At 39.6% G+C, this 20,759-nt stretch overlaps 2 protein-coding genes across 9 annotated transcripts in view; one reads left to right on the plus strand and one right to left on the minus strand.

Annotated features, from left to right (window-relative positions):
• MBTPS2 (membrane bound transcription factor peptidase, site 2) overlaps positions 1-20,759 on the minus strand; it is a 106,864-nt gene that overhangs the window by 55,044 nt on the left and 31,061 nt on the right. The window lies entirely within an intron of this gene.
• SMPX (small muscle protein X-linked) overlaps positions 1-20,759 on the plus strand; it is a 39,878-nt gene that overhangs the window by 6,054 nt on the left and 13,065 nt on the right. For 5 of the 8 annotated variants that reach the window (XM_005503731.4, XM_005503729.4, XM_005503732.4 and 2 more), the window contains exons 3-4: positions 2,454-2,543; positions 6,481-6,634. In XM_005503731.4, coding sequence (XP_005503788.1) covers positions 2,454-2,543; positions 6,481-6,621 — 231 coding nt within the window. In that variant the 3' untranslated portion in view covers positions 6,622-6,634. Of the gene's footprint in view, positions 1-2,453; positions 2,544-6,480; positions 6,635-8,787; positions 8,828-17,398; positions 18,562-20,759 lie in introns of those variants that run through there. The other 3 variants (XR_010474202.1, XR_002415021.2, XM_065071441.1) reach the window with 3 other exon arrangements.

Here is a 20,759-nt window from a genome sequence, read left to right on the forward strand (position 1 = left end):
CAAACAGATCTCTAAATACTGGTCAAATACTACTCTAAATACTACTCTAAATACTGTGTCAAACCAGCAATCTGTGTCATATGTCATGTTTACAGATAATTTTTCCTTTGGTCTGTTCAGGAAGACCTTAGTCCAGTGAATCAGTACGCATACCTACTCATTATGAGAACTGCAATGGCATCTAAAACATGGTAAACACTTTCCAAAAAGAAAGGAAGATGCAAGCCAACTAGTTTTAATAATTAGTATGCTTAATAATAATAATACTCACATCTAGAAAGTGTGTCTAAACCAATTATGATTTAGGATTTCAGGAGTGTGGAACGAAAAATTTCCTGATTAACATTTCACTGGATGGGGAGCAGGCTCGTATTTCAGTCCCAGCAGACAGGTGACAACAGACCTGAAACATATTTTAAAATCAGAGTTGCAAACCCATTCTGATTGCAGCACAACACAGTCCTCGCAGAGCCCTGCTGGCGCACAGAATTTTGTCCACCCATTACTTAATTAAATGTCATGGTCCATTCGATGATGGACTCGTGATGGTTCTTTTACCTTGATCTCAGAGCGCAAAATTACCCCTTCACAGAACAATTCTCATCATCATGAGAACAACACCCCTTTTGCACTTTGAGATCTTTTGGTTTGACTCTGAGAGACAGAGGCCTCTACACTACTTGAACTCCTCTGTTTCCCAGAATCCCATCCTCATCGCCAATTAAACATCACGGTCCATTCAATGTTTCAGCTCTGCAAACCTGAATGACCATGCTAGCTGTATATTGCAGAGAAGTTTCATATTCCAAAAAAAGAAGCTGCCTGGAGGTACCAGAGCCTGGCAGGGGAGGTGATTAAAAATAAAAATAGGAAAGCTGTTATTTTCCATTCCTAAAAGAAATAATGGGTTAAGTACTGTGAGGCTGAAAATGCCCTATCTCCTGGGAACTTAGGAAGTGCAGATGAAAGGTTTCACACTATCTAAACTAATGCTTAGTGAAAAAACCTTATGAAACTAATACCCTGTTGTCTATAAAGTAACATGGCCCTGCTGACATTTGCCAGCCCCACTGAAATCACCTTGCATAAGTAAAATAAAGGGAAATAAACATATAAATAGAATAAAAGTAAGGGTGCTTGTTTCTTGGCAAATTGATTACAGCTGTCTGAACAGTTGTTGTTACTGAAAACAGTGGGCTGTTTTCCTCCGGTTGCCCAAGCTGGGGCACGATCTGCGAGACCATGATTCGAGCAAAAGGATGGAATTGTTCATCTTCATTTAATGCAAATCAGTCAGATGGTAAACTAACAATAACATAGCTTACTGTTGGAAGGTTCTCCGTTTCCACTCCATAACATCACCGGTTCACCCCCTGGTTTTACCAGTGGGAGTCATGATATTTTGATGACATTTCCTAAGAGCAGCTTCTCTTCTGAGATCATGAGATAAGAATAAGTACAAATTGTGCATTTTGTTGATCACACCGTTTGACTTTTAAAATAGTCCAGGCTGGGTCATATTGGAAAATAGATACAATTTAGCTGCTCTTTCCTAAGCAATGTTTTCTGCCATTCTTTTCTCAAAAATCTTTATTTTCAAGGTATCTATTATAAGCCTCATTTGTGTTATGGCTACTGGCTTTCTGCCACAGACAAAAAAAATCAAACTGAGACGGCCAGGTGGATATCATTCTGGAGGGAATTTGCTAAAGCCAGGTCTGTCTGGCCTTGGAGCCAGCTCAGTCTGCTTCGACTGCTGAGTCCTCGCTGCAGACCAGGCTGGGGTTTCCGGGCAAAACCTCGTGGCTGCTGGAGAGGCAAAAAGCTTTCCTCCCTTTTCCTACAGATCCTTTTTGCAACCAAGGGACCTATTTCTAGGACTAAGGCATTGCATTTGCAGTTTGTGACACCCATGGGTAGATTTTGTCCATAAAATCACATTTTAAACACTCATGGCTTAAATTGGCTCAGGATGGGCTTTCCTATCCGACTGTGGTTAAGTGAAGTGAGAACTGGTGTCATTGGGGGAGGGACAGTGGTCCAGTGGTTTGGGTGTTACTGTAGGATTTGGGTGACTTACACTTAAATGCTGATTCTGGCACTCACTTTCTGTTTGCCCTTGACAAAACTGAAGCAGACCCAGATATCTAAAGACACTTTTGTGTCTAATACTGATTTGTTTAAAGTCCAGTGGAATCAGAGCACATCAGGCTAAAATTCAGAACTTGAAAAGCTTTCCGAGTAGCTTTTTTTTTTTCCGCTTTCCATCTTTAAAATGGAGCTGAAAGCACTTCTCTTTCCCACAGGAGTGGTGTGATGATGCACACATTGAAGGCATAAATGCTTGGGAATCTCAATAATGTCTTTATTTTTGTTCCACCCCTTTATAGAGTTTTGCCATTTACGTCTATTTCTCAGTCACTATTATATGCATCATAATTTCCTTCTCACAGGCTAATATTAACATCCCAATGGGAGCATTTCGACCTGGTGCGGGCCACCCGCATAAAAGAAAAGAACTTACACCTGAAGAAGTGGAGGAGGTAAGGAAAAAAGTTGGTTTTGTTTGTTCGTTTTATTCTTATTTTTCCCTTAGGAGAATCCCTGCCATTGATGGAAGAAAGACTTTTAGTCAAGTTATACCAGTCTTAGGTACCACAGGTGAACATACACTGATCATACATGGAAATAAGTGGACACCTGCTGAACACTATATATATTGTTCTGGTTTCGATGCCAAGGCACCTATAGGAATTTAAACTGTTTCAAAGGTATGTGGCTTTACTTAACAGCAGGATGATATCTGCTGTCAGGAAAGAGAGACAGGATCTCACCAGCAGTGTTTCTCAAGACTGGAGTTGATTGGATACAGCATGAAAAGTTATAGTAAGGCTTTGACATAATCTCCTACTACCTGCTGCCCTGCAGAGGGATTTATTGTTACAGCTTAACAATACTCAAACAGGTTTTCAAACCTGACACTTTGGAATATTTATCAACAAGTAGAAATTGAATGTGAAGACTATACATTTGCAAGTTAAAAACAGAAATTGTGAATCCATTTACCTACATAGGGTGAAAATACTTCATTTTAGATAGAATTCCGTGTTTGCATGCCAGTGTTTTACAGTGGGTGTTTAACACTGAGGTTTGAATATGAAGTCATATTTTTACCTTAACCAACACTGAGCACAAAGGTTATGATTAAATGCAGCTGTCATGTTTCTGGATGATGTTAAAAGATTCTATTTACCATGAACTTCTATCATAAACAAGAGCTAAAACCAACAATGGAGAACAAGTTACTGGGATACTCCAAACAAGAAAAAAATGCAAACAAGAATGAGTGCTTAGGGCTTTCTGGACAGCTGGCTTAGTTTGGATTTATAATTCCCAGCTGAGAACTGGTCCTGCTGGACCAAAGCTGTGGATGCTCCCCACAACCAAGGGCAGGAAAGGTTCCAGCTGACCCCACACAGCTGGACTGCCTCTCTTGCTGCCATGTGGGTGAAGCGAGGCTGTGGTGTTAGGAGGGAGTCTTGCCCCCAGGCAGAGTAGAGCCGTGAGGACCAGGAGGGAGGTTGATAGTCACTTGTCTCCAGGCACGAAGAGGCGCTGCTACTGATGCCGCCCCAAACAAGAAGCAACAAAATTCATTTTGGACAAATCAACAGCTCCTTCCGACCTGGTACAGGCACTTGGAATGGTCAAGTTTAGTTATATAAGAGCTGATTCTTCCTTTTCTGTCCAAATCAGACATTTTTTCTTAATTTCATCATATTTGATATAAATAGTGCTCTATTTACAGATAATTTTCCTAAAGAAATCAAACCCAGGTTGGCTTAACTGTTCTTAAAAAGATTTTAAAAACTCAAAACCAAACATATAAAGTGACCTTGAACACATATTGTGACTTTCTCCCCTGGAAAGAAATCAAAACACATTCTCTCTGCAGTAATTAAACTAGTGAAGGAATGCATGTTATTAAGCTGAAACTAATATAGGATGTGTGAATTCTGGTAGCATTTGAGAAATAAAATAAATGGCTAGTGCGAATAATTAGATTGGGTTGGGTAATTGAATATTGCTTTGCTTCTCAGTTATGTGAATACTACATATGAGACAGACATTATAGGATGAAAGTTCTTTCCCCTAGTTTTCTAGCCAATATGCAGCCCAAGCAATAAGACTAAAGACTACAGAAACAGATCTTGTAATATGAATAGAATAAAACCACTGCTAGTGGACTTATCTTTTCAGCTTTCTCATTTTGTTAAGTTTTGCAGTGCAGCTCATGATTCTTTAGATCAGCGTTAGACAAATACAACTGAACACAACTTCCTCTAACAGTGCTTAGCATTTTTCACTGTATTTTAAAATCTTGGCGAAGGAGATAAGGGAAATATATGTCTTACTCAAAGGAATTGTTAAGTCATAAGGCAACATTATTTTTTAAGGTCAATGGAACAGACACGTTAATATACAACATAAATGAGGGGGTGGGAATTTCAGAAAATAACTCTTCTTCAGTCAGAGTATTTCCATGTGGGTATTTGTTAACTCTTGCATGTCTAAGTCACTCTTCAGACTTCAATAAAACTAAAGGCCAAGGTCTGATATCAGCTGTGCATTGCACACAGAGTTGGTGATACAGGGAGGGGTGCAGTCTTAAACAGTACACACCTGAGATTAGAAAGGAAAGCTAACAGAAATGTATGGAGTGAAAATTCTCCAAAATTTGGTCAAAGTTTGCATCATTTGAGCTGTGAGAGGAATGGTATTGTAGATCCCTCGAAACTGTATTTTTAACACAGTATCTGCTATGTACTAATAAGAAGTAAGGAGCTAAGGGGATGGTAGTTTTTCATAGTTATTCAGATTACCTAGCTGTTCAAGAAAGTTGTCGAAAGAAACCATACTAGGTCTTGGTGTCTTTGACTGCCAACACGATTTTGTACATCCCTCCAAACACCTTCTGTATCAATTTCTTTATTCTTCTTCTCTGCTTTGCTACTGTTCCAGGATGTTAGACCATTAAGCTAAATATTAGACGGTATATATAGTAGCTGAGGATGGACTACTGACTGAGATTTTAAATTATCAAGCCAGAATAATAGTATAATATTATTAGTATTATCTTGTGTTAACTAATAGCATATTAGCTAAAAAGTGAGAAAAGATAACACAAGTTTATTAGGCCAAACAGTATAATTGTTGCTTCAGTTTTCTTATAAATGGTGATCTCTAGAAAGTTCATAAAGATCAGATAAGAAATGTCAGTTTTCTAAAATTCCTTGGGCTTTTGTGACTTGACATTGAAAAAATTTTACTTCTTGATTAGCATGTAGTCCATTAGTCAAGAGAAAAAAAGGGGTTTATTGGCCAATAATCTTTGACTGAAAACTTTGGAGTTTTAAAAATGAAGGTAAATATTAAGAACTGACTGTTCACAGTCAATGCAGCTTTCAAAAAAGGGTGGCTAATACATCCAAATAGGGGATTGACTCCAAAAAGGCCATCCAAAGAAGACATTCACACAGTAGTCAAAAAAAGAAAAAATAATTTCAGAGTGAAATTATTTGCAGTAAAATATTAGTTCATCTCTAAACCTACATGATTCCCCCTGTATGCCAGATTTATAAAATACTGGACAGTCTGGAACAACCTTAAACTGCCTACTGGAAAACTACTGCTTCAAAACATGGCTCAGTCTGGAACAGAAATTGTCTACAATAAATACTGTACCTTATCTAGGAGTAATATTACCGCTGAGGAAGTACCAAAGGCTGAGATACTGTGGTTCATTGGGTGATTAACTGAGATGCTTGGTATTGTGTGACTGCTGTTATTTAGCCTGTATTTTAACAATGTCAGCAAAATAGCCATTAGGCACTACCCTAATTCAAACATAAAATGAGTAAAACCCTTCTGATCTCTACAACTGAGGTTAAGAAAAATTAAATGTCAACTCAAGCTGCACTTGGATGGAGATTTTGAGGTCCACAACCTACTATCATAGCTCTTCTCCAGAGCTGCAGAAGGGCATGATGGTTTCCTTCCCCAGCTGACTGGCAACTATGAGACTCTCAAAGAAATTAGATGATAAGAATAGTTCTTCCACCTTTTTCTCCCTAAAATATGAAGCAATTGGGAGTTGCCTTTAATGTTCTGCTCAGCTTACTTTCCACTGGTGGTCTGACACTGTAAATTCTTATTCATTTACCAAAAGATCCACATCCCTCCACACTGAGCACCTTCTAATTTTTTTTCTTTTTGGAAGGTTTTTAGACCTTTTAGGCAACCACCAACAAAACAACCTATCTCTTCATTCCACCACCACCACCCTCCCATTCCCTCAATTTCCATTGGGACTGTATTTAGTATAAAAAGCTTATTTCTTGTTTCTCAAATAACTGACCTATGCTCATGCTCAAGAAATTGCTATTGTAGCAGTAAGGTCTCTGATATCCTTTCATGCAGAGTGTTCCTGCTTCAACAGAGGAGGAGAAAGACAAGAAACATCTCCCAGGAGCTAAGAAACTTCCCGGTCCTGCTGTCAACTTGTCAGAGATTCAGAATATAAAGAGCGAGCTGAAATTTGTCCCCAAAGCTGAACAGTAGCCACAACAAGCAGGTGAGTAAAAGGTTCTTTGCATTGCTCTATGAGAATCAGGCTGATCCAGAAACCTCTCTGTGTCAAAAGCTAGCTTTCCAATTGCTTCAAAGTATCTGGAATCAGGCCCCATATTTCAAAATATAAGAAGAAAAGGTCATAATTCTTGGAATTCTCTGTTATTTCAAACACGCAGCATGTGGGAGGTTACATCCGATGACATATGGCACCCATCATCCAGCCTAACAAAATGTGTGTTCAGCTATTAGGAATATTGAAGCCAGCTTAAAAATACAAGCTTCTTGCCTTGCAAGTACAAATTCCAGTTTTACAGAATATAGGACTTGTAGTTATGGATGCTAACTACAAATAAAGGTATTACAGTGCAAATAAATTTATCACAATTATGGACAAGTAGGTCAGTATTTCTAAAAAGCTCCTTTGGAACATTAGAGATTTGATAATATTTTATTTCTGTAATTCAAAACCGATATGCTAATGGCTTCATGTATTTGATCATACAAATGTACCCGGTGCTACTTGTGGCACCCAAGGACTTCCTATCTATCTGTGTGGACCCAGAAATATGATGCAGGGGATCTTGGGGAGGTCTGTGCTCCTCTGGAGTGGCAGCTGGAGACCAGGCAGGGACCCTCAGGCCCTGCAGGCAGCATCAGACACCTATGGGTTGAACCACTAGTCTATGACTAGCACCACAACTCATGCCTCACCTTATTTTACTGAAAAGGAAATGTTCAGCATTTCAACACAGGTTTCAGAATTATTTTTATCTAATTGCAAACAAGGCCCATAAGCCTCCATTGTTCTACATTCTGAGCCTTAAAGATACAAATGATCATGTCCATGTAATTATCCTCTGATTTTCTTTGAAAAGCCTGAGTCAGAAAAGGTGCATCGAGCAGTTACAGTGAAATTCAGCTGTACAGAGAAGCTTCAATACAACAAAAAGCCTGTCTACAGTAAGAAAGAGTTGTGCCACATAGTAGTCATCTGAATTACCAGTTGTGCCCAGTGACACAAGTCCTTTTTATGATGATAAGAGGCAGAGGAGCTATGCTGAGTAAAAGAGCATCATCTGGTAGTTACTGCACCAAAACATAAATGAAGAACAGAAGAAAACAGAAAGCAGTGCAAAAGGGTCGTAGGAATACAGAAGCTCTATGGACCCAGAATCTGAAGGAAATGGCATACAATCTGAGTTAATTGCCCCGATACACACTGCAACATTAACTTATTTTTTATCTGCAAAGTAAGTACGCCATTTAGAAGGAAAAAGTGTCTATTTTTTTTCTTGCTTTTGCCCTGCTGTGTCATAATGTTCCTGCTATTTTAAAGAAACAACAGTCTTCCCCTTTACAAAATCTGAGAAAAGGAAAACTAACATTTTGTAAAATGTAACATTGTAGTCATTACACTAAAGCAGTGCCCAGAGAAATAGGATTTTTTTAATGCTGGGGCTTTAAAGAGTTTTTGCTCTGTAAGAGATATTTAGACATAAATTTAATCCCATACTTATTCTCAGATGATTGCTATTTTCAATGTTTAAAATAGTTTTTTAATAATTAGCTTACTGAGAATCTGACAGAAACATTAAGGGTGTGGACAGAGATTCACTCTAAAGAAAAGATTTTTATGGAAAGGTCAGCAAAGTAAAGGGCATCGTGGAAGGCGTTACTGATCATCCTTTGGATGTGATGTTCTCTAGATAGTGGCAAACTGACTGGTCAATAGAATATGTCTGTGCAGAGTGTGTACTGATAAATGAGGGCATTCTTTGGTTTTCACAGTTTGGAAATGAATTCTCTTTTGCATCAGTATAATAAACTCTTCAGATAATCACTGTCATGGGATTCCCCTTTGTTAATATTTTTATATTTTTTGTGATGTTCTGTAGGAAATACCCGCTGAAACAGAGTAACTGCAAATTCTCTGGATAATTTCCATTATCCTGTGATCCTATAACATGATCTCATTAAAGTATCAAAAATATACACATATATATAAAAAATACCAAAGGTTTTTAAACGACAACAATTATTTCTAACACTTCCTCCTGGTATTGCCATTCTGACCGGGTAGTTTCAATAAATTGCAAGTCCGCATGATCAATTTTATTTTAATTTTGATCCATATTTTCTTGCTTGGTTTTACAGAGTGAAAACCCATCAGCAAAAATAAGGAACTTGCAAAAGAGTAGGTTGCTTCATTATTTACAAACCTATTCCTACATAATTTGCCCTTTAGAGTAACTTCTGTTAAATACTTTTGGTCTTGCTCTTTCTCCAAATTAGGAAACATGAATAGACTTGCTAAGATCATAGTTGTGAGTCTAACAGTTTGTGGGAGGGATATAATTAGTGAGATGTCATGAAGCTGGATCCACTGAAGGTCATAAAGTGCTTATCAGTTAAGATGTTCCTGTAGTCATCCCCTGCTGCTGGTCTATCACTTATAATTAACTAATTAGCTTGCTCTTCTTTGTCGTAAAGAATTTCTTTCTTCCATGGGCCTGTAGATTATGTGTTTGATGCAGCTAGTTTTAATATACAACACAAGCTGTGATTATTTTTCCTTTTCTCCATCTACAGTTTGTTGTTGTTGTTTTTTTCTGCTCCCTTCACATGCACATTTCTACCTGCACAAGAGCAAAACATGCAAAATAAAATAGTAAGAAAATAGCACTTGCTAATCAGCTAAATATATGTCCTATTGAATAAGTAATGATACAAAGCATCCAATTTGTGACAAACAAATCCTGGTATGGCGGAGATTTATTGCTGATTGTTGTGATACCTCATGTGATAACTAGTATGGTGATTGTACCTGAAAACAGGTCTGAGCACAAACTGGCATTTTACCTAAGAATATATATAATTGTAACCATTTACAATTACACCTTATATTTGGGTTCTTCATTCTGTTTTGTGTCCTGAAGTGCGGAAGTTTGTGTAACAAGACTTTTTATGATGCACTGTGAAGGCCCATGGGGTCTGGATGCTGGACTTCAGTTTTAAAGGCCCTAAACCTTCAGCCAGAGTGGTCTATTTTTTTTTTTCTTGAAGAAGACTTTCATACTTACTGAAGGAACTTCAGTAAAAAAAAAAGCAAAAAGGGAAATTTACTGCCTTGAAGTTACCAAAAAGTCTGGCATGAACATATGGGCAGCATTCCTGACACTGCATTCTGGTTTTGCTTGGAGAAAGTGCTTGTCAGGATCCCCATCACAGTTCTGCTCAGAATTTGCTCCCACAAGGTTGCTGAACCATGCCTGGGCTGTTCCTAACAGGGTACTTATCTTGTTCGAAGTGTGATAAGCCATGCAACTGATAGATAGTCTATTATCTTTCCTGTGAACTCTACTGGGGAGGGTGGTTTAATTGCAGAAGCTGGATGGTATTTCTGTTGTCAGATGACAGAAGGAAGGGTGTTGTATTTTGAGGGTAGAAGATTAAACAGCTAGCAAATCTTTCCAGGGCTTCTTAGTCATTATATTACTTGCAGCATTACCTCTTCTGTAACATATTGGGAATCCTGCCTTGCACAAAATGAGGAATCTTGTCAGCAGAGCAGTCTCTGAGATTGGCGTCACTTGGGGAAGAGAAAGTGAGAAAGAGAAAAGAAAAATTCCCTTAGGGAACAGAGTTCTTATATCCATACTTACAAGATGTTCCTTGGTGTTGCTATTAATTATGTACAAAAAATGTCAATTACCCTGGGCTAAAAATACACATTATACATTTGTTCACTGAGTGCTGCAGATTTTAATTGCAGTTTTGTGCTATATACTGCTCTTAAGCTGCATCTCAGCCATCTACGTCTCTCGACGTCACTACTCTGACACACTGTTCAATGGTTTTGTCTTATTGTTGTGCTCACATGGACCAGAGGGATATGGTTAAACTGTTGTGCAGTAACAAGCAAAGTTATTGCCTTTTTGTTCAGCAAACATATCCAGTGCCTTGCTAGTAGAGGAACTCTGACATGCTGTGAGCTCTTGAAGCAGCCCCCAGGTTTTAAGAAAATGTGTTCATTTGATTAATTCCAAGTAGTCAGCTCTCACGCAAGAGAAGGGAATTTTACATCGAGAGGATGCCAAGGTAGGTCAGGAGCTCTGATCTCCTTAGCTGGCATGGGAACAATGAGATGAAGAAGAATGTGCTGCAAGAATTTCTGCAGCGACCTTCTGCCAAGGTCAGAGGAGGCTTGGGGTATCTTGTCAATGTGTGTAAGTACCTGAACGGCAAATGCAAAGAGGATGGAGCCAGGCTCTTGTCAGTAGTGCCCAGTGACAGGCCAACCCCAGACCCACTCACTGTTTGGCCTGTGATAATTTCAAAGTACTTATTGTGTTTTTCTATCCTTGGTTTCCTACGATCCTTCTGTCTTTTGTTCAGAGTTCTCACTTGGGGATTTTGTGGTCAGCCATAAATTTTGCCAGGCCACTTTTTTTTGCCAGGTCACTTCTGTTTGTAAAATTGTTCTAAGAAACTAGGTAATTGAGGGTTTTTAGGGTTTTTTTAACAGCATGTTTAAGGTTCTTTTGGTTTGCCTTCTAGGTTTTTTTGAGTCTACTTTTATCATACTTTCAGACTTCAAAACAGAAGAGCTAGAAGTTTCTTTTCAAAGACAAAACTGTAATCCCCAGGACATCATTTAATATCAGAGGAACCTTTGGAATCACATTATCTCCTCTAGGAAAAAAAAAAAAAAAAAAAAAAAGAAATAATCATGTTTTGTTTCACAGAGTTTTTCATTCATAAGTAAAAATGCTGTTCATTGTCTCTAACGTAGCCTGCACCTGTCCATCCTGACCTGAGAGTCTCTTCTCTAACACCAACGAAATGCTGTGGTAAGCTCCCACTATGTTATTCCGCAGGCCTTTGCAAGTCAAAGAGATGCTTCTTCCACATTCTCTCATTGAATGGTGGAAGTGAGGAGAAGAGCAGACTGGAGAGACTCTGCTTTCTAGATGCCTAAGAAAGCTTGAAGGTATGCATTAGGAAGTTGATTTTACTGAGTAAAGAACAGGGCTTATTCTTATGAACAACAAATGCTTCTACATAACTAGTTAGGAAAAGATTGTGTTTTGTGGTTTTGAAAATTGATTAATAATTTCAAAACAAACACTTAACAATCAGAAAACATTTTGTTCCAAAACAAATGACAAGAATGGATCCTTGTGCTTTTTCAAAGCATAAAATATGCAAAGTCTTTTGTTTCCAAACTCTGTCTTCAAGCAGAGCATTTATATTACTGGAAGAGATAAGCACAAAGTAATAATTTGAAGTAATCACTATTAATTTTTAGAACATGAGCAGGTTTTTTACTTCTCTACCTTTGCTATACTCAAGAGAGTTTACAAACATGTAGAGATAAACAGGCCTCTACACAAAGACAGAAGAAGTTTCCTCATTGAGCCTCTTGCTTTGAAATCCTTAAAATAACAAAATACTTCCCATGCTAGCAATGTGGTCCCACAAATCTCTGCTCCATTCTCAAGTGAGAACTGTCATTTTCTTGGAGAAACTTCTAAGTATTTTGTTTGAAAGCTGAAAATTCTCTTTAAAAATAATGGTCACTGATGTCTAGTAATAGCTTTCCTGGGATCACTCTGTTGGTTACTTGGTCCTGAACTTTCATTGTCAGACTCTTTTATATAGAAACCTCTATGTTTCTATCAGGGCTATTTGTGACAGATTTTTGTAAGAACTAAACTGTTTAGTCAATTCCCTGAGTCGGATGCAATTTCTGGGATGACGTCCCTCAAAGGAAGGTCAGAGAGGCAGGAAGCCTCCAGAAGATACCAGGTGTGGGGGATCAGTGATGAGGGAAGAGGGGATACCGTCAGTGGAATTTTTCTTGCTTATTTCTGCTAAATGTATTAAGACGTAATACAAATGCATTGCAGCATTAAACAATAAGTACCACTGGAGTGTATTCCTCTTAGAAATGTCAGAACGGGATATCAGGAATTCCTAAAACTTCAGCTATTTGCTGTATGAACCGACCCTGGTATTTAGAGTAGGTCCTGTGAATTACATGGCACTTACCATGAGGCATACGCATCTGAGTACAAAGCCATGCAGAACAAATTGTAACCAAAGAACTGTGGGCATTCAATACTATTTGGAGAGGAGAAAAGAAACAGAACTGACCACTATTAAAGAGTTATGAGTGAGATGAGAGTGATGTTGTTTCTCCGTCCTTGGGAACTGTCCCACCAGCATTAGGTGTGCCTGGAGGACTCAGACTGAAATGACAGGTGTCATCAGGAATCCAAAATAATAAATAATTCCAGCCTCTCTAACCTTACACAGTTCAAAATGTGTCCAGCACAAAGGTTTTCTAGTGCATACATCAGAGTAAAACAGCTAACTGCTTTTGAATACATGAAGTGCAACTTCCTACGTTATTAACGGCTCAGATAGTTTTATCAAATCTACATAAATTGTAGCCAATTAAGCTGACAGTATGAACTGAAATATCATGACTCTGATGTGATAATCAAATGAATTTTCTTCTAAATTTAGTGCCTCATCATTTTGGTTTATAGTTTTTTTGTTCGTTTCATTTGATAAAAGACTACCAATTATGTTTTCACAGCCTTGTGCTCAAGAACCACATAAATTACTGCGCCACTGTACTTTTTAATCTCTTGCAGAGATGGCTTGATATTGTATGAGCCTTGTGATTCCTGTCTGGGAGCTGGCCATACACATATGTCATGAGCCCTACTCTGTACTTAGGATTAGGCCTGCTTTAGCCACCAAATTGCTCCTGCTGTGCCTTGTTTTGAACTGTGTAGCATTTTTAGTGCCAAGGCTACTTCTGTTCCATGCTGAGTTGCAAATTTCTTATGAAAATAGATAACATCATACAACAGTAGAGCTCACCGTATGTAGTAAAGTGTCTTATATAGGTAGAGCTCACCATTACAGTGATCCCAACATCTGTTGCCCAGTTGGCAACACTACTGTGGAAATATTATTCTGCAGAAGTTACCGTGTTTTGTTGTTTGTATCTGCTGCCATTCCCTTAATTCCCCCCTCTTAATTCCCTTCTGACTTGCAGTAGCAGTTTCAAATACAATGTATTTCCATGCACTAGGATAGCAAAGTACACAGTCATAAATAAGCATTTCCTATGGGAATGTGTATTGGTTTAACTCTCAGCATTGGTCACACTGATTTGCTGCAGGTTGAACTAAACTTTGATTGAACTTGGGAACAAATATAAGGTCTTGTTTTCTCTCCTTCCATTTAGTGGTTATATTAGTATGGCTGTATTTGTTTCTGACCACCAATGGCTGAGCTCCATGTATAGATATGGATTCAATAAAAGCAGAATAAACCCCTCAGACTAAGTCTTTAGAACTTACTCCCCCACTTTGGAAAAGTTGCCATAATATTGCTTTTAATTTAATAACTCAGTTTTTGAACTGATAAAAACAAATAAATCAAGCCCTTCAGCTTTTAGCTCTCTTGAGTCTTTGTTTCGGTTCGTTGCCTTGGAGCAAACCTCATCTTAAAATTGCTGTTACTCCTGCATGGCCTTCTAGAGCCTTTTACAGTACAGAAATGTAATCTTGGAGCAAACAATAGCTGCAGTTGTGAATGCACTTAGGGAAGAAGAGGGCAATGGCTGTACTTGCCCTGCGTCCTAGCAAATGAACCGTGGGAGAAGCAGGCTAACCGGCCCATGTCTTCTGCCGTGTTAGCACATTTTAACGGCAGTGGTAGCAGCAACGCTGGTGTGCACAAGGAGAGAGCAGGAATGGCAAAATTGCTTTGACTGAGGAAACATCAAAGGACAAAAAAACTTGCCCCAAAGCCAAACTGCTGCTGCTCTGAGGGAAGGTCATGATGGCAATAACTAGCTGGTGTTATTTCAAGGCTTTGAAAGGTGCAGCCTTTATATAGAAGATGAAACCAACACAAAGTGTGTACTGAAATGGAAGAAAATACAAATCTGAAGGCTTCATACCAAATATTTGAGTAGGTAGAATGCAAGGAAGAGCAAACCTCCAGTTATTTCTGTGTTTGCAAATCATGCTGTTCTTGAGTGCGGTATTCTTCCCAAAGACTGTCAAAGACTGAGACAGACTATGTCCTCTGCTGTACACATCATTTAAAGAGCTCAGATATTTTAATTTCTCAGTTTCCTTGTCTTTTTATGAAAATAGTCGAACTAATCTGTCTCTTCAGGGTCTGAATGGAAGCTTTTATTTTGAAAGAAAAAGTAATCTTTCTCCCTTTTAATGCTCAAGACAAGAAGAACTCTCTCTGTGAAGACAAGAGGCATATTTTCAGTTTTCAGTCCACTCTGCTGAAAGTAAAGTGAATTCAGACAGACATATCTCACATTTACCTCTTTTAATTTAAGCCCTTTATTCAAAAGGTACCAAATTATGCAATGAGGTAGTATTGCATTCCTTTCCTCTTTATATGCTTTTATTATTTTTCTTCTCAATGGAGACATGTCTTAGAATAGATTTGCTATTAGATGTTCGAACAATTACTTCTGGGGCAAATAATTTCTGCTTTTTAAGGAGGAGCTAAGTGTTGTCTATCGAGTTACTTCAGTTTAACACATCAGTAGACAACACCTGAACCTCTGTTGAGCATGTGAATGCTTCAAAGTCTTTGACAAGCCAGTAGAAACCTCAGCGAGAATGTTCACGTTCTGCTTCACATGTGAAAAATAAGGGATTGAACCTAGCCAAACACCGTAACTCAGCTGGCAAGCAGTAGCTTGCTGGGTCACACGGCAACTTGGTTACATGTCCAAGTGTGAAGTTTTTTATAGTTTGGTTAAAAATTAAAGAAATCTGTTACCCTAAGGCTGGATGAGAAGTAGAGAAATTAGCTCCGGCTCCTTAAATGCCTTACTGTAATAGACACCACGGTGGTGACTAGAGACTGGTTCCCAGACAAGCGTGTGCTGACCTGAGACTAAAGGCCTCATTTCTGAGGCAAGGCAAAATCCTTGAGACCCCACCTGCAGTGCAAGTTTTGGCATCTAATTCCTTCCATCAAGGCAAGCCTCTGTTATGAAAATCACATGCAATGGCATTAGGGTGCCTTGAGCCAGTGGAGTATTCCTTGATGTTCCTCACCTGTGGCTGTGATTTTATTAACAGCGCAGGGATCAGATACCTTTTGGGCAAAATGGTGCAGGTAACTGTTTCTGGTAGCCATGGGGAATGGCAGAACACAATGAACTGCTCTGTACTCATTTGCCTCAGAGAGGCACTACAAGCTCTGTGTCTCCCAAAGTCTCTCTTGATCGTGGAGGTGATCCTTTTGTATGAGCTTCCAGTGGATATAACTGCCTGGACTCTGCCTTCTGTTAAATGTCTCCTGGCTGGCTGGCTTCACCATTAAAGAGGGGAGCTGAAGTGCTCCAGACCCTGGGGATATTCAGACAGGTGCAGAGAATAGATGGCCCAGAGCCTGTGCCACCACCTTCTGCCTTGATTGCTGTGACCCAAGGGCTGGATGAAGGCTGGCATTATCTTCCCTTGCCAGGGTGCAGTAGCATTGCTCAGGGACAAATCCTGGTCCTTCCCAAGAGGAAACTGACTGTAAGGAGACATACAAGGTTATAAAGAGAAGAGAGGGAGGTGGACACCCTTGTCTCACCCATCTCACCTTATAACACGGGTCCATTCAGAAACCTTCTGCCCTGTAGAAACCTGCTCTTCTGCCACCTCAAGAAGATGGCACTGCATATGCTGTTAAGAAACCTTGATCTACTTCTGCAAACAGCATTGTAAAGCTTATGTGGAGAGCTGTTAAGATGATACAAATAGAAAAAGTTGAAAACAATTAGATTGTCTTCTGTGGGGCTTCAACAATGTCCTACCTAGAGCCAGAAGCCATTTCCCCTTGCATTAGATTTACAGTGTGAACCATCTCCTCCAGATTTATACCTGAGCACTTTTTTAAAAAACAAAAAGAACAATTTGAAAACATGCAAGAGAAGGAACGTGCTGGTGGTCCCTCCCTTCTGCCTTGGCTCAGTGATTATCACACATACCCAGCCAGGATGCATGAATAAAGAACATCAATTCCTTCTTCTCCTCAGAAGGATTAAAACCCACATTTCTTGCCTCCCCGGAGGCTGCAGACTACCTTGGCAGGGGGGACCCTTTCTTGACTTTGAGCTAAAGCTAGGCTGCTGTGCAGAAATGAATTTAAATTAATCTGTGGACAAGTGAGCCTGACGGCAGCTTAGTGATGTAGAGGTCGGCTGGCAACAGAGAAACCTGCTTCCATGTGCCTTAGCATGTGGACTGCTGCGTACCTTGTCTAAAGGCTAAATTGTGTAACAACAGTTTCCTCAAGCTGTGCTTTGAAAGAAACCAAGGTAGCTGCTGCTGTGTTTTTGTGCAAAGCCTGATGCAATTAGGTAGGTGCTGAGGAAGGTCTCTGTGGAAACCCACCAACTTTCTGGATGCTGCTCAGGGTTACATGTTTCTCAGGTACTCAGCTGAGCAAGTTGTCAAAACTCAGGTATTTGTAAATGGGCATGAGCACGATTTAAGTGTACAGTGTAGTCAGACCGTGGTTTTGAGGGTCACAGTTTCGGAGTTAAGCACCCAAGTCACTTAAGGCATCTAAATTGCTGGGACTGTGTTCCACTCAGTTGGAACTATGCTCCTGAATTGCTTAAGTGCTTCTCAAAATCCCACCCCAAATCTGAATATGCAAATTGTATATTGTTCATTGTTAAGAGTGAATGGGCCTCTGTGTCTTTCTGCAGTCAGATCCAGGACTTGCACTGATAGAGCTGCAGGAGTACTCCAGAAGAAACTACTACATATATGTTCTGAGAAGAGATGAGCCAAATCAATCTTTTCCACTGGAGATCATGATGGTGCAAATTCAAAACCAAAAAATAATTTGTCTTGGATGCCTTTTTTTTTTTTTTAACAGCAGGTGATTCCGCTCACCTTCTCCTTCTGTTTCTCTGTGGAAAACATACTTTTTGTTGTTATTGTTTTGTTTTCTCAGTTTGTTTAGCCAAAAACCTTTTTTTTTAGTGAAACAGGATGTCATGGTAAAATTTAGTTCTCCCATGTATTTTCTCAGTCCTAATACCTCATTTCTAAATGCTTGCCTGTCACAGATTGCAAAATCAAGTGTTAACAGTACAGTCTTGTACAGACAAGATGCCGTAACACTTTCATTTATGTTTTGAGTAAATCTATTTATTCCATGGGAAAAAGATGGGCTTACATTTGAAGCTCTAATAAATGACAAAACCCTATCAACACAACAGATATATATATGTATATATATATACACACACATATATATACACACACTAGTTATTGATGTGAAATAACTTCATGTGTACTGCAGCTGTATTTATCAACTATTAAATGACTGGACAATAAGCTTTCCAAAGAAGAGACAATTACCACGCTACCTGCAGTAGCTTTGAAGAAGCAAGATAATGTGAGGAATTAAGCGTATCTTGCATGGACCAGATGTCAGAATACACAGCTTTCTAATACAATCAGTTATATGTCAAGTTAAATTAGCAGCCTGAGTATGATGTCTCGCCTTCATGCTTATCCATTTCTGAAGGGATCCTCTGGGTCATGTACAAGATGGCTGTCAAATTTCCTGAGCTGATTAAGACCTCTTGCTTTCCCATGGCAAAGAGGCCATGAAATCCAGGACAGGAGTGTTAAATATTCAGAAGAGGCTGCAGAGACTGTGAATTAGGGAAATACTAGTTTTGACAGTTAGCAACCACTTTCTTACAACCCTTCCTTTTCCTCCCATTTGCTGTATTTTTTCGATGTATTTGACTTCATATGAAGTGCTACGCATTTCAGAAAAAGTATTTGCATAGTGCACAGAGACCCCTTAGCCTCAATTTGAATATTTTGAAAATAAAACCATAGCCAAGTTCCATCTCTTTTGTACCTGTATTTGCAGGGGTGTGACCACAGTTTCCGGCCCTTTCTTTTTGTTGCATGTGCAAGAACTGAAAGAAAACAGGTGGATGAATAGTATCACAATTAATCATGGTTCAATAATGCATGATATTATCTGTAGGCATATCAGATGTACACTCTATTTATATGGAACAACACTCATACATTATGAATTCTGTTGAGAAGAAGCCATATGACCAGGAGAAAGTAACGTTTTTAGAAACTGTAACTAGCAGAGTGTCAAATGTAAGCTATTTGCAGTACAGCCTGGGTAAGGTGGCAGAAGAGGCAGAATTCATGATAAATGAGTTGGATACCTCTGCTCAAATAGCTGATATTTCTATTTTCTTGCTTGGAGAGGAGCCCCTTCTTAGTTTGTCCAAGATCACAGAGCTTTCTGCTAATGCATTAGAAGCAAAGAAATCAATCTGAGAAAACTTACTGCTTCAGGAGCAGCAGCACTTGGCTGGCACCAAACCCACCACCCCCACCCCTCCCATCCTTGTTCCTGCAATACAGCCGCACTAAAGTAGTGAGGAGAAATAACCTCCCTTGCCCTTACACCTCAGCAGGGATCACTAAACATCCCTTTAGCTGGCTGGGATCTCTGGGGACATCTTATCTTTTGGCTAACGGGCAGCATGGAGCAGTGAGGTTTGCCTCGCAGAGTTTCAAACTGTCCGAATGCCAGAGGAATCACTGAAAAACCCTAAAATTACAGCAAAGCTGCATCCCTTTGCTGAGACTTTCAAACAAACCCGAGATCCTGGCAAAGCCCTCGCTAAGGTTTAGCTCTAGGCGGCTTCTGGAGAGAAGCGGGACGATTCTCTTTGCTAACTTTAATCGCTATTTAGTTTTGAAGCCCTGAGCGCAGCCGGCAGCAGCGGAGGAGCCTTTGCAGGGCGGTCCCACCTCCTCCGGTTGCCAAGGCGGGAGGCGCCGGCGCTAGGGGCGGCGCTGGCTCCTGGGGGCGGTGGGGAAGCTTCGCCCCGGCCCCCCACGGCCCCAGGCCCGGTCCTGGCTCCGTCACTGCCCCCGGCCCCCGCCCCGCCACGGGCAGGTGGAGGCGGGAGGAAGGAGGATTTCTTGGGTTTTAAGTGCCAAGGAGCCTTTTGTCCTCACTGGTGAAGGCATCATCTCTCTCTGTACATAAGGGATTTGTGTAAGTTAACCCGCTGGATTTTTTCCCTTTCACCATGATAGCAGAAGCAGGTTATCCGTGCTGCTGGCCATTCTGGGTTTCCCTGGCTGCCACCGAAACGAGCCTTTTTACTTCCCCCAACCTCGTGTCAATAATAACGTAAAGCAGCAGTCTGTCCTGCGGTTCCTTCAGCCATGTGAAGTGCTAAAATGCGAAAGTCTCATTTCTGACTGTTATTTCTCTTCTTGTGCTCACTGGGTTTATCATTAATGAAGGCCTTTTATTTATTTTCTTTTTTTTTTTTTTTCCAAACCGTTAATTTTCAAATCAAATTGTGGTTTTTACCAACCCAACTTATATAATGATTCTAGTAGAGAACATTGCTCAAAGGGCTAAGGCTGAATCTAGTTGCTTTACACTCCAGGTTGCTGGCAGGATTTTTGGAGGGGGGGGGGGGGTGATTTTTTAAAAAAAATTATTTTTAGGAAAGAAGTGGAAATAATTATTCCAGAGAGAAAAAAATCACAATCAAATATACGTAAATACTGCATCGTGACAGTAACTCTTCAGAGAAACTAGAGGGCAGACTTCTAAAATACTTCAAACTCTCTGAAGCTGTAAATAGGTATCACACCGGCTTTCCAGAAAAACGCTAAGTGCCTGGCCTCGAGGGGTTTTCGAGCTTAACCAGTTAAATGCTTTGCCTTCAAAACACTGGCCTGAGATGGCTCAGGAAGCTTATAGCATAATAATAATATTAATTGCTGTGCATGGGCAGGTGAGCAGCTCCTATTTTAAGTCTGCTAATTATTCTACCAAATATAACCAAGTTGCCATTTCCTTATGCCTCCCTTTGTCTCAAAGTTGTTGTGTCATGAATTGTGTCTTACTGTGTACTAGAAATCACTTTGGACTGAACAGGGTTTTATTATTGTTGTTGTAGTTATTATTATTATAGTTATTATTATTATTATTATTATTATTATTATTATTATTATTATTATTATTATTATTATATCTGTGAGTATTGCTTA

This window comes from Columba livia, chromosome 1, assembly GCF_036013475.1.
Source record: "Columba livia isolate bColLiv1 breed racing homer chromosome 1, bColLiv1.pat.W.v2, whole genome shotgun sequence".
Classification (NCBI taxonomy): domain Eukaryota; kingdom Metazoa; phylum Chordata; class Aves; order Columbiformes; family Columbidae; genus Columba; species Columba livia.